This window comes from Pygoscelis adeliae, unplaced genomic scaffold, assembly GCF_000699105.1.
Source record: "Pygoscelis adeliae isolate BGI_AS28 unplaced genomic scaffold, ASM69910v1 Scaffold245, whole genome shotgun sequence".
In the NCBI taxonomy this organism is placed as follows: Eukaryota; Metazoa; Chordata; class Aves; order Sphenisciformes; family Spheniscidae; genus Pygoscelis; species Pygoscelis adeliae.
Window position 1 is genome coordinate 736,818 of NW_008824766.1, and position 13,768 is coordinate 750,585.

The 13,768-nt window shown below is 39.5% G+C and overlaps 2 protein-coding genes across 2 annotated transcripts in view; both read right to left on the reverse strand.

Moving 5' to 3' along the window:
- Positions 1-2,920, reverse strand: part of LRCH3 (leucine-rich repeats and calponin homology (CH) domain containing 3) — a 69,067-nt gene extending 66,147 nt beyond the window's left edge. The window contains exon 1 of the mRNA XM_009323595.1: positions 2,878-2,920. Coding sequence (XP_009321870.1) covers positions 2,878-2,920 — 43 coding nt within the window. The remainder of the gene's footprint in view (positions 1-2,877) is intronic.
- The window catches only part of FYTTD1 (forty-two-three domain containing 1), a 23,133-nt gene continuing 10,426 nt past the window's right edge, over positions 1,062-13,768 (reverse strand). The window contains exons 2-9 of the mRNA XM_009323596.1: positions 12,395-12,526; positions 9,094-9,239; positions 8,162-8,274; positions 7,217-7,313; positions 6,116-6,177; positions 5,181-5,255; positions 4,231-4,357; positions 1,062-3,124 (exon numbers count right to left, since the gene is read on the reverse strand). Coding sequence (XP_009321871.1) covers positions 3,029-3,124; positions 4,231-4,357; positions 5,181-5,255; positions 6,116-6,177; positions 7,217-7,313; positions 8,162-8,274; positions 9,094-9,239; positions 12,395-12,526 — 848 coding nt within the window. The 3' untranslated portion in view covers positions 1,062-3,028. The remainder of the gene's footprint in view (positions 3,125-4,230; positions 4,358-5,180; positions 5,256-6,115; positions 6,178-7,216; positions 7,314-8,161; positions 8,275-9,093; positions 9,240-12,394; positions 12,527-13,768) is intronic.

Genomic DNA, 13,768 nt, shown 5'->3' on the forward strand with positions numbered 1-13,768 from the left:
TAAAAAAAAAAACAAACCCGTAACATCCTCTTTTCGGGTCTGATTTTTCCACTCGCCTGGGGTAATCTGGCGTTCGAGGGTGCCCGCCTCTCCTTGACAACGGCTGTAGTGCCCGTACACCTTCCGAAGTTCAGAAAAATCCTAGTTTACCCGCCCGGGTGGGATGCCGCGCCGGCCGCTCAGCGCAGGTCGGCTTTTGGGCGAGAACTGCTCAGCGCTGCCGGGTGCGTCGTCAGACCCATTCCAGCAGCAAACACAGGACAAAACGCACATATCTGAACCGGGTGGGAAAAGCACCAACTGCTCCGTGTTTTTTTTCCCCTGATGTCATCAATCCTTAAAAGGTCGCACTCTGCAACGTCCAGGTAAATGCCAGCCTTGCTCCGGGGAAGGACGGATCAGCTGCTTACGCTGGAGCTGTTGCGCGTCCGAACGCCGCCCGAAGCTGGTAACCCTACAGACTTGAGCTTGTAACGAAGAACAAAGACCGCAGACAGTCAGGTGCCAAGGCGCTCCTCGCCATACTCGGACACCTTATCAAACATATTTACAGGCAGTATTTTTTTCCTGCGCCGCCAATTAATAGCAGCACTTCCACTGCTTACGCAAGCCTCCTGCCGGCACCGCACTGGAAAACACGACGGCGGTCGTTTCTCGGGGCGTTCACGCTGATCCTGTAATACCAGGTTTAGATTACAGTGACTTCTCGCTAGCAAGACGTGTCACAGCAACGTGAAAACCAGTGCTTGGGCTGACAGATTAAGGGATCTGGTACTATAAGCACACCAAACCACTAAATTAGACAGTGCTACTGAAAAATACATTAACAGCTGACACATTGAAACGCAAGTGAGCTCATTCGGTGCCACTCCAAGAAGTGCTTAATTTTCAGGATATTAAGCTGGGCAATTAATGCAAGCCCTCTTTAAATTAAGCTGCTTTTTGGTATATTCTTCAGAATGTTTAATAAGAATTTAATCACCAAGAACCCCTTGAAGGATATCAGAAAATCCACGTAACCGATATATTGCCCAGGTGGTTGTAACAGGAACAAGACAGTATGAAACCTGTAACTTTTTATTTAAAAAAAAAAAAAACTTAACAGCTTCAGAATAGATCAAATGTAATAACTTCTCCAAAAAATACCAAAAGGTACAGTGTAAAGCATCTTCTCATTAAATACAAACTAGCATTTTTTGATGCATTGCATCAATGTTTTGCATCTATGTTGATGCAAAAGGATTTTTTTGTTGCATCCTGGCACATGGAAAATGTATACACTGAAACAGGATGACTGACAACACTTTATCTACTCAAATTCTAACAGTGGGACATTTTTTTCCAAAAAAAAATTTCCTACTAGTAATTAAGAAAAAAACCTTAACACCATTACATTTAGTTTGCTTCTGCTAAGGTGTATTTTTCAACATTAAAAATAAGGGTTTAAGTACTATATAGCATCAGGATGCACTCTGACTTTAAAACTGCTATACAAACAACAGCCCTTCTACTGTCAAATGCTCTTCAACATTGAAGTTCTCAGTAAATGCTAGTTAACTTGTAATTTGAGATAAAAATGCAAGGAAACCAACCCTGTAAGAAGTCAAATGTAAATTCTTCAAGAACGATAAAAGGAATTAAGCCCACTTCAAACACCATAAACATTTCCGGATGCAGCAAGCCAATCGTTCTTTTACCTGACTGTACCTAAATCTCATTGCTATAGAACAGCGTTAGATTCATCAGTTCCTGGTCTGGAAGCAATTCTGAACAGGTGCCTCAGTTTTAGGGATCACATAAATTCAGACTGAGGATGCCCCAGTTGTTACCATCCTGCAGATTCTGATGCACAAAGCTAAGCTTAAAGCAAGTGACTGTGTGCTCCTGCTTAATGCCTTACACACGCTGGCAAACCGAGGGCTTTCTTCCAGCAACGTTCCCCAGTTTCAGCCAATTTCAAGGTGTCTGACCACTTCTGATCAGCTTCACATCTTACCTCTCTTTGGTACATACAAACAAGTGCCATTAGATTGCTTGCCTCTGGCTATTTGTAAGAAGAGCCAGAGAAAACCCTCTGGGGCAAGGTATGCAAGATGAGAATCCTACGTCTGGGAGGGTAAGGAACTGTACCATACCACTGACTTCCTTGTGAACTGTTGTATTTATTCCTAGGAAATTATTCAAAAATGTAAAGTTATTGCATTAAGTTTATGAAAAAAACTTACAAAAAGAAATAGAAAGCAAAAGTTTTAAAAAAAAAAAAAGGAGACAGATATACTCCATTTACAGAGGAGGATGATGAATTTGAGCTATTCGTAATATAAATTACTCTCATACTGCCTGTGCAGTATTCCTCCAATATGATCTGGACCACTTTTAAGGATAAGAGTAGAATAGTCTCCATCCCAATCATGTATTTTGGGTCTCAGCTAACAGCTTTATTTGTGAACGTGAGGATGCAAAACATTTAGTTTTCAAGAAAGGAAAAAAATTGAACTTCAAAAGCACAAAGAAGTACAACCAATGCTCCCATGAAAAATGCCGCTACATCACTACCAAAGTATTCATGGACTGAGGCTCTGTGCCAAACTGCAGTCCAAAGGAAAGTTCATAGGCAGTCCCTAAAAAACCCTAAAATGGGGTTTGTAATGAAACACTTACACAATCTTTACCATAACAGAGGGGTCAAAGAACAGATACTGAGCACTCCTAGACAAAAAACCCCCGAATTTTAAAATTTGTGTTTTGGCTTCAAGATGAACCAAAATCCGTGTTTGTCATCAGCTGGGCAACAGAATCTTTTCCAACCAGGTGATGGTGCCACTCCAGCGGATCAGTTTCCCCACTTTCCCCCCCTCAGGGCATCATGTCTTTTACCATTCAAAGTAAAAGTAATAAAGATAGATAGCTCTGCCACCATCTTAGCAAGAAGTCTGGAGAATTTCAGTGACGTATGCTGTACTCTTCTGCCCACTTTTATCTCAGTTTCTTAGGTAGGTGGGATCAGTGCTCAAGTCCATCTGCCAGGTTAGCCCACTGTTACAAAACGACTTCCTTTGTTCTGAGACAGCGCTGTTCTTTGTTCCTTCAGGATCCCAAAACGTTCGTTCAATGTCATCCCTGTCTGAAAAATACAGTCATTTCACCACAAACATAAAAGATGTTAGGTTAATTTAATCAAAGTAATGAGGACAAGAAAAAATTTTTTCCTCATTCTGTATCATCACTTGACTTCTTAATTGCCTCACTTAGATTAAAAAAAAAAAAAATGTTTAATTTGATTTAATCATTTCCCACACCATTTAAAAATCAGATTGGACTATACATCAAGAGCTAGTATTTCTCAGAATTCATTAAGAACACATAGTTACACAATGTCAAGACTGAAAGTCTACTCAAAGTATCGTACGTTAAACTGAGGACAGACAGACCGAAAAAGGGAACTTTCACTACACTCATTTCCCCACACAGATTCTATGCAACATCAACAAATGCAGCATTTTAACCGTGTTAATGCAAGTTGCTTTCCAGTCCACCCAGTTGAGGCAGTAGACTGGAGTCCAAATGTTCAAATTAATTTTACAATATAGTAGTAAACTATTTTTGACATATTCCTTATTCATGGAAGGACCAAAACCAGACCGACACACTGATCCCATATCATTTTCTACAGCTGGCAGTAAGGAGCTGATTATAAGAACAGTATCTAACTGTCACCCCGTAAGAATTCCTTCAATGACAGCACTAAGATTCCTGCACCACATCGCCTGTCTTCACGAAACTTGTGAAAAATTGCTTATCTTTCAAGCCTTTACGTCATCACATTTGATTTTTCTTTTCCTAGATGCATAGCAAAAGTTGCCATATAAATTCAGCTGTCAGAGTTCCATGCAGTTTAAACAACTGAAAGAAGCTCACCCCTGAATTACGCACAGTTGCTGATTCAAGCACAGCAGGAACACCACAAGCCTTTTAGAAACATTCAACATTTTAAATCCCATTTAAAGCATGTGGGCATACATGACATGAACTAGAGGAACAGGAACAGTGAGCTGAGTTACTTGCTTGAAGTTACATTGCAAGTTAGTGGCAAAACTGGAAATGGAAACAAGAAGTAGTCACTAGTTCCCTCTTTCTGTCACTAGCGAGTTTAGGAGGAAAGTATCTGGCTCACTGACTTTTATCTGTCTTGAAACTACTTCCACAGTTAAGGAAAGAAACTGCATTTACCTGTTTTCCAACACTATTAATATCAAACTGCAGTGGAACCCCTTTGGGAATCTTCTTCTCTTCAGATTGGTCCCTCTTCATCAGAAATGGTGGCACAGGAGTACAAGTTAATCGTAATTTCTGGGAACTGTGAAAGAAGAATGTTACAAAGGACACAGTGAATACGCGTTCTATGCAATAAAGCCTTAATGCTGATAGAGGTATGAATTTTTCATCAGGCCATTTGATCAGGCTGGCTGAATAGCCGGAGGGCACAAATTCAAGAAGGTAAAACTCAGTCAGAACTTTAAAAGGGTAGCATTTGTTATTGCTATCAGACAGCAAGTGTCCCAACAGGAGGCGATCTTATCTTTTATCTCTCAATCCTACTGACAAGTGCGTAATTTGTGGTTAATTATTCCCATAAATACAAAAAATAAAAATCGGTACAGTCTTCCTTACAGGTAAGATGCTACTAATGAAAAAAACTACTCGAGATTTTTAAAACAAAACACCTCATGAAACAACAGTACCGTCAACTTCCCGAAGACAAATACAGCAATGCTTTCTTTAAGCACAACTCTAGCAGTATCTTTATGAATCAGGGAGGAACCATTACCATCACTCATCAACTGGATGCTCATTCATTTTCATTCAGATAGGGAAGGAAAACAGCTGCAATGCAGTCTGACTTGGAAGAGGCAAACAAGGTGAAAATCTACCAGCCCACCACTCTTCAACTCCATACACCACATCAAGCTCCCAACTGGGAGATGCCTTGAGAAATCCAGCTGTGATATTATTCAAACACAGCTCAGAAACACTGAGAAAGGGGCCAGATTTAAAAGTCTTCACAAGAAGCTGTGACCTTGAGGTCACCAGAAATACTGTCTGCAAGGAACTTGCTAAATTGCTCAGAACAGCTATTTCAGCTATGTTGAGAACATTTCAGAACTTTTTTGAAAACTCACATCGGGGTTATGATTGCTCCTGGGTTGTCAATGGATACAGTCAGAATCCCTCCACTCGTGGTAGAAGTTCGCCATCTAGTTTGAAAACACAGAAATCACTTACAAAAACGTTGCAGAAATTTCAGTCGGAGTGTCTTTAAGTGTGTGTCCAAAACACTGGCTAGTAAAGAATGTACAAGCTTTCGGAATATAGGCCAGTACGAAGACCACATGCAGTCAAACAATCTACAAGAAGCTTGGCCATTGATTCTTGCATCTTTTACATTATCTAAACCTATTCAGGTGAGCGCTACATCACATGCTGGCAAGGTGTACCAGAACTACAGCACTGACTGAAGTGTTCGCTTTTTTAAAACATTCAGTTTCCTTGCCACAGATGGGGCCAAAATGGTCCTCACAGCAAATCAAAGAGGTGACAGACTGCAGGTCTGCGGCATACGCTGCTTACTCAGCCTGTTGTGTTACCAACAAACAAGTTGCAAAGAGCCAAGCAGGCACAGAATGATATGGGAAGAACACATGGGGGCAGAGCTGAGTGTCCACCTTGTGACCTGCCTTGCTTATTTCCAAACTGCTTCATAGGCTTATGTGTATATTAAATAAAACGGAAATTACATCAAGAGCTCAGGAGAACATTGACATTTGAATTTTTCTTCCAGTCCATGCAGTATTCATGAGTGGTAGAGATTAGTCTGATCCTCTGAAGCTACCACCTTCCCCCTCATTCCTGCAAGCGTCTTATGCAAACAAACTCCTCCTGGTTAAATTAGAAGATAATTTAGGAAATAACTGAGAATAGGGGGAGGATCACTGTCACTCAGTTGATATGCCTACAGGGAAAAAAAAACCCATTCAATTATCATAGCCAGGAAGCCAGAACTAAAACGAGAATCATACGAGTAACCAAACTGAAGTTTTCCAAATTAAATACTTACTGACGAGTTCTCTTTACTGTCTGATTATCAAGATCGTCTGTTGACTGCACTTGGGCCTGCACCTGAAGACACATCAATACAGACACTGGATTTGAATAGTGTTTCAATTTCCATTGTAGCAGCTGGAGATATAGCAGTTCAAAAACAGAAGTTTAAAGCTGTTTGTACACTCTGCACAAACAGGGCTGTACTTTCAGAGGGACTTCAAAGATAACTATCCTATTACCTTTGTAAGACATTGGAAAGAAATTACTTTAAGAATACAAAATGATTTAAACAAAGTTGTCAATGACAGTAACTTAACCAAGAAAGAGATGGAAACATTTTTGAGGACTATGTCAGCAAACACACACTTGACCAAGATACACCAAAATGTTACTGGGCCAGCAAGAAAAAACTGGTTCGTTCCTAATCTGATTGATGTTAACATACATAATATCCAATAGGCCACTAAGTCCCACTGCTGTTTTAAAGGACTTTGGTTTTGTTTTTCTTCCTCCTGATCCTGTCTGTAATTCTGCAATCCACGTGGATGGAAGACAGCAACTACCTACAGTCGCAACGATGGCAGATGTAGAATGAGGGCACAAACCAAAACAGAGACCACCACTATCATTCACTGCATACTCTCTGTTCTCTTGATCTCATTCAAAACAACTAAAAAAATCCTCAAGTAACTAAAATAATAACTAAAACAAATAACCCCAAAATAACAAAGAAAACCCCAAACCATAACCAGTCTCTAAAACGTGTTTCTGCTCTATCCTTCACCCAAAGGCAACTTTTGAAAGCTGCACAGTGCTTTCTAACATTGACTTTTAAAAGGAAAAATGAATAGCTTGCAACTACCCTCAAACAGTCTGACAAGTTCCATGCCCCTCAGGACAGTCCAGCTGTACTGGAACAGGAAGCAAGACTCAATGGGTTACAGTCACTGAAGAGGACAAGTACATTTCCCTAGAAGAACCCACGCCTATTTCCCAGTCCACCTGAAGTTTCTACCCAGATCTGAAATTTGAAGTTGATTTATTAATATCAGTGTTATAGGTTAGCTTAGAACCTGTGGTACAACTTTGTTGTTGTTTTCAGTAATTATTTTACCTTCAGGCCCCTTCTAAACAGGAAAGTTGCTTGACGAGTGTCTTTCTGCTGATTTAGTTTGTTTCCAATTCTGGCAAAAGTGGATGGCATGTTATTCCTGTAATATTTATTAAAATATAGTTATCAAAGAATCCACAGAAAACATCTTAGAGAGACCACTATGAAAGTCGGGAAAGTGCCCAGTACATCCCCCTAAGGACATCTGCAACGCTGCCTCTTTGAGGCTGAACATTTCAGTTGCAGTAAGCTTCTCATCTACTAGGAACAAACCACATTACTCATAAATGGAGAAAGCACTTCTGTTACATAGAAGCCTAGCACTTCTATGTCACAGGACAGTATGATTATTAATTCTGCTTTTTACTCAGTATCCCCCAGGACTTTAAACATTGCTGATTAGATGAAAAAAGGCGCAGTCTTGATATGTATAAAGAAAGTGTATTTACAGTTTCTACAATAGAGTCACATAGTGAAAGTTTTCATCGTGGAGACCAGTTAAGATGCAGTTCATAACAGACATGTTAATTCCAGCACAAATAAAACATGCAATAGCTTCCATGAAACTGAAGATAGCACCAGCTTCCACAAAGGCATTTTATTTAGGAAGTTCACTACACCATAGCTGTCACTTCAAAGCTACAGAAAGCCACATGTTGCCCGTTTCCATATAGGCTGCCTCTAATTTAAATGAAGGCAGAATACCAGGTGCTCACAAACAGAGGTACTTCCTGAGCGTTCTACACGGTAATAACTATCTGGCTTTGTATCAGGACCACGTTTGTCCCATGCTCAGCTTCCAGGTTTGTAGAACTTCATACACATGATAGTCTTGACCCTATCACTACAGCCAGTACCAACCGTCTTCTCTTGGACTCAGTCCTGTCAAACAAGACTCACTATGGAAAGTTGTCAAGAAGAGTTCAGAAAGCAGACTTGGTATTTTACCTTCTGTTTAGCGGGGCAGGCCTCCTGAGGCCTGGAGCTTGCTTTCTCTGCATTTCAGATTGTCTCTGCAGGTTTGTTTTCTTTTTCAGAACTGGATAATTCCGCTGTGCATTCTTAAAAAACAATAAATATATACAGCATATATGTATACTCTATATATATATAGAGTATATACTCTATATATATTTTTTTCCTTCAATTTCCATTTACAAACTGCATATAAAACACATTTGGCTTTGCCTACCTTTCACAGTCTAGTATAATTTGAAAATATCTTCTACACTTTCATGAATTCTATATTCCCTCATTACCAGGCAAAAGAAAAAAATAACAGCAGAGCTTAGCAGATACTTTTTGACTACTGTATCTCCCTAAATTGACAAAACACATGCTCCACATGTCTTTAAAATTACTCTTCTTCACAAATCCAAAACCAATGCCCATTCTAAAATACTAAATGAGATGGAGCAGGCAACAATGCACTGGAGGAGTGCAGAAGAAGGAGCCTACTGATGGAGTTAAGTATTTTGCAAAAACTTCCATTTTTGTAACAGGCACATGCTTAACACCTGCATGTCGGCTGAATCACTGGTTTGTAACAAAGCAATGCAAAGACAAGAAATACTAGTAAGTGAGGTTTTCTTGTAAAAATACAGTAACTACCTCCATACTTGCATGAACATAATTCTGTAATTACTTCTGTACTTCAATTTGCATGACTTGCAACCCAATTAAGTGATAAAAAACCCTTTCAAACCTAGTCATTAACCACCCCCCTCAAAACAAACAAGAACTCAGCTAACACATCCCCAGTTTAACAAAAGGTTGTACCAGATGTCTCCATTTTATATTTCAGTAGCACTGTTCTGAAGCCATTGTGTTTCCTTTTTTTAATCTGTTCTTACATGAACCACTAGAATTGCATTACTTACCTTCTCGCTAAGTGGCTGTCTGTTCAGAGGACTAATTCCTTTCCGTGAACCCATTGCTTTCTTGGCTGCCAAGCCAGTTATAACTCCGTAAGAACGCTTCTTCCCTGCTATCTTCTTTCTGCGTCCCAAATGATTTTTACCATAACCTGCAACAAGCATGAAGAGTTCAATAATTCTTATTGGAAGAAAAAGCTTATTGCTTTAAGATGCTATGCAGGCAATGCAAGTTATTTGGCTGCACACTTCAAGCCTCAGAGCAGAAGCTGTCACTACACTTGAAGACAATTTGGTCATTCAGTTATTTTAGCAGGTCTGGCCCAAGCCCTAGCACAACAATAATCAGCTTCTCATATAGATCACAGTTTTGCTCTAGTTCATTGCACTAAATTCTGTCGAAAATTTGTTATTTGACATGTCTACAGGGACAACTTCAGAGTCATTCTGGCATAGAAAAACTACCAAAATACTCTGAAATGGAACTTCATCAAGTGCTGAATAATACAAAACCAAACCAACTAACGAAACAAAAAAATCCAGCTCCCCACCCATTCAGCAAACTTTAAATTACCAGTTTAATTTAAAGAAAAGGAAAAAAAGCAACTTCAAAGCTTATTTATTTAGATCAGTGGTTCCCAAGACATGACTTAAGAAAAAAAGAATACAGCAATTGGCCCACAAAACCATATTAAACAGCGTATGAATTACATCACATTTAAAGTGTTTTCAATTAGAAGTCTGCATGGCAGTCTGGATGAAACTGAGAATTGAAAGCAGCCTTTGAATATAAAAGGCTTGTAAGTCTGAGGTCTGTAGTATAAACATCTGGAATCTCCAGTTACAAGGGTTTGGTTAACCCTGTCTGGAGCCATTTAACTTCATGCTATGAATATAGACTGTGCTTCAGTTTTATCCCCAAGTATCATCCTCTTTAGAACCTCAGACTGCAAGATAAATTCAAGACTAAGGAGTCAGCTCTACAGCAACAGACACAGCTAGCTTTGACATATCTGACTTCATAGCATCGATAATAAATCTGTGCTTCTTCATGAGACAGGAGCCATCACATGAGGTAAGCCATCAATCAGAACCTAACTTAGATAAATTTGCCATGGAGAAACTGCTGTGTACCCACATTTTGTGGATGGTTAGCAAATGCTCTTCTTTTCAAATAGAAAAGCTGAGAAACAGGGTTATTTAGGCTGAAAGGGACCTTACGAGCTCTCTGGACCAACCTCTGCTCAAATAAATAACAACCTCAAAGTTAGCTCTGGCTGCACAGGGTTTTGTGCAGTTGCATTCTGTGTACCACCAAGGACAACTTGTATTTGAATGAACAATGTCCTTCTCTCTGTTTCTCCCCCCAAAAGCTGAAAAGAGTCCCAGCTCAAGTTCCTCGCTTCTTCCCAGAGAGTTTGGCAGCCACTTCTAAAACCACAAGGAACTGAATGCTGTTGATCATTTGTGGTTTCTGTAGCTGTCCACAAACAACAGAGGACTTGCTACTTATCAGAATAACCGATAAGTTATTCTGCAACCGAGCAGCAATAAATCTATTGGTCATAAGCTCCTAATAACTAGAAGGCTCAGAAGAACTATTTAATGATACCTTCTGCTCAAAAAGCAGTATAAAAGAGGTTTGCTTTCAATGGGAGAAAGTGTGTGGAGCTGTATAGGAGGGAGCAGTTAAAGCTATTCACAACGTTTCAACATGTCATGAATCTGGCAATTTTGCGAAAAAACGTTTGCTTTTTCCTAGAACAAGGGCAGGCAAGGAGGGAAGGTTCCAAGAGAGAAAAGTCACTGCCAAGACAGTTGTATTTAGAGTTTTATATTTGCAGCTCAAGTTCCTCCTAAAATTCAAAATTCTAATACTTGCTTCTTTTGTGCCCTTTGGATCATGAACAATTGCATTTGACAACTGCGGTCATAAACAGAAGCCTACGTCTTTGATAATCTGTAACTTAAATTCACTTACTCTTTCACCTACACAAATATTCTTAGACTTGGACTGACTGATGCAAAATATTTTCCTGCACTGTCACCAATTTACTAAAGATTTAAGTAACGAGTTAAGTAACAAGTTAAGTAACACTGCTATGTTGACCTGTACAGAAAGCAGAACTCTCTGAGCCCTGAGCAACACAACATTCCACTGATCCCCAAAGACGTTTGTGTCTAAGATGTTAACTATGAGCTGCTGCTACAACAAATACTAAGCAACAACAAAGACAAAATTGGGATCACTCTGAATACACCAGACAGATGTGTATTTGTTTTAAATGAATGCTATTAAACAAGAAATTGCATGTATTAACTTAAACATTTCATTCGCTTGGATGGAGGTGGTAAGCTTTCTGATTAGACAGAATTTTTCCATATTTTGACAATCCAGTGTTAAAAAGGTACTTTTCAAAATTAAACATAAACAAAACCACTCTATACTTCAAGCAGGTGCTGGCCATGTACTGGGCTAAAACCTGGGAATCATTTTAGAATATGACTCCTGTTTATTAAAAAAAACCCCAACAGTTACTCAGGGAATCTACAGTAAAGCTGTTAGTGTGCACTCTTCCTCTCTTCACTCCCTGCCTATATGATATTTTTCCCCACTTTCGTATTCCACTGTAAAAACATTGGCTTAAGAAGGCTGACATGGTGCTTCCTTTGCATCCCAAGATCTTAACAAGAAAAGCTGACTCAGACACCCTTACTATCCATTTATATATCCCAGAGGCAGCATTACAGTCTGCAGTAATAGCTATTTTGGGGAAGCCTACTAGGAGAATTCTACCTAGCAAATATAAATACGCTGGCTTTTTTGCACAAAGCTCTGAGCTCTGGCAAGGCCTCCACATTTCCTAATACACAGGCTTTGGCATAAGCACTCTTTCTATCCATCTCTGAGAAGGGACAAAGTATCAACACAATTTCCAAAATTAAAATAAATTTTAAAAATCAGAAAGAAAGCCAATCCTTCCTTGAGTCAAATAGGGCCCATCAAGCACCTAAGCTCCCTGTTGGCCAAACACGTCAATGACTTTCTCACACTGAACCAGAAACAAAACCAAACATAAGTGGATCACAAAGAACTGAATTAGAAGCAAAACTGCATATGACACTATTTGAAAGATACCTGAATTGACCACGTCAATCCACACATCTTCATTAGAATCATAGAATAGTCTGGGTCGGAAGGGACCTTTAGAGGTCATCTAGTCCAACCCCCCAACTGTAACCAATTAGGTTACATTTCAGCTCAAAAAAAATATTGCACAACCCACATTATGTTTGACGTACACACCTTTCTGCTGTTGGATTCCCCACTTGGAGCCTGGTGTCCTGAACTGTCGAGTTCGATTCTGCTGAAGCCCTCTTTTCATTTTGGGGGAATACTGTTTTCTCTCTTCTTTCTTGTTCAGTTTAATTATATCATCTGTAAACAGAAAATAAAAAAGAAAGATTTGACACATTGCAGACATATTCTAGTTCTGAAGAAAAAACCCTAGCAGGTTGGAGTCATGGGAAACAGACCAGTTAATCTTGCAAAGCCAGCACATACAAGCTAAGGTTCCAGAAACGTCTCTACAAAATATCCAGTCCCTGTTAGTCTTACAGTACTTCCTTCATAATATAATGCCCTAGCAAGAGAGAAGCAGTTCCATATATCCAGAACATCCAAGAGACTTCAAAGATTGTGGCATTCTGCCCAGCATGAAATTTTAAATTGCATGACTACTTTAGTTTTTGTATACCATTAAAGAGAAGGTAATCCCGCCACCAACAGACTCATAGAATCATTAAGGTTGGAAGAGACCTCCAAGATCATCGAGTCCAACCGTCAACCCAACACCACCATGCCCACTAAACCATGTCCCTAAGCGCCTCATCTACCCGTTTTTTAAATACTTCCAGGGATGGTGACTCAACCACTTCCCTGGGCAGCCTGTTCCAATGTTTAACCACTCTTTCAGTAAAGAAATTTTTCCTTACATCCAATCTAAACCTCCCCTGGCGCAACTTGAGACTCTGCAGATTCCAGACAAAATGTCAATTCAAGCCTTAGTTCTTTCATCCTAAGTTACTTAAGAAAAATCACAGAGAAAGAATTCAGCCTATCAGTTATCTTCATGTGTTCATTGAGGTTGAGATGATGGGAAAAAAGCAAGCAAGACTTCTCTCCCCAGGTATCTGCAATCCAAAGCAATCATCCTATCTATTGTCCAGGGAAACAATGCTGAACAAATTATTAATCAGTTTAAGAATATGTGTAAGATAATAAACTGATGAAAAGTGAACAGCAGGTCTGTCAAGTCCAAGTCATGCCACACCACTTTGATTTCCTTCACTCATCTGGTAGCTGGCTCAGGAGGTAAGAGTAAAGCAGCAGATGCGGCACGCTTTTATTTGACTATTAGTTTGTTTACAAAAACAGCATAAAGGAAACTATCAAATTATGTTTACTGCATCTAGATCAGGAAAGCACAACTGATAAAAACATTATGTTTCAACAGGGAACCACCACAAAGCTTTGATATCCTTTTTTGAGTCAGGAAGAGATGGGAACAGGGTTACTGTGTTTAACAGAGTTCAAATGGAGTCGGATGGGGTAGAACAGAGAAAACAGCATTAAAAAAAATATTTAAAAAATCACAACATATTGCTATGCAATGTTTTC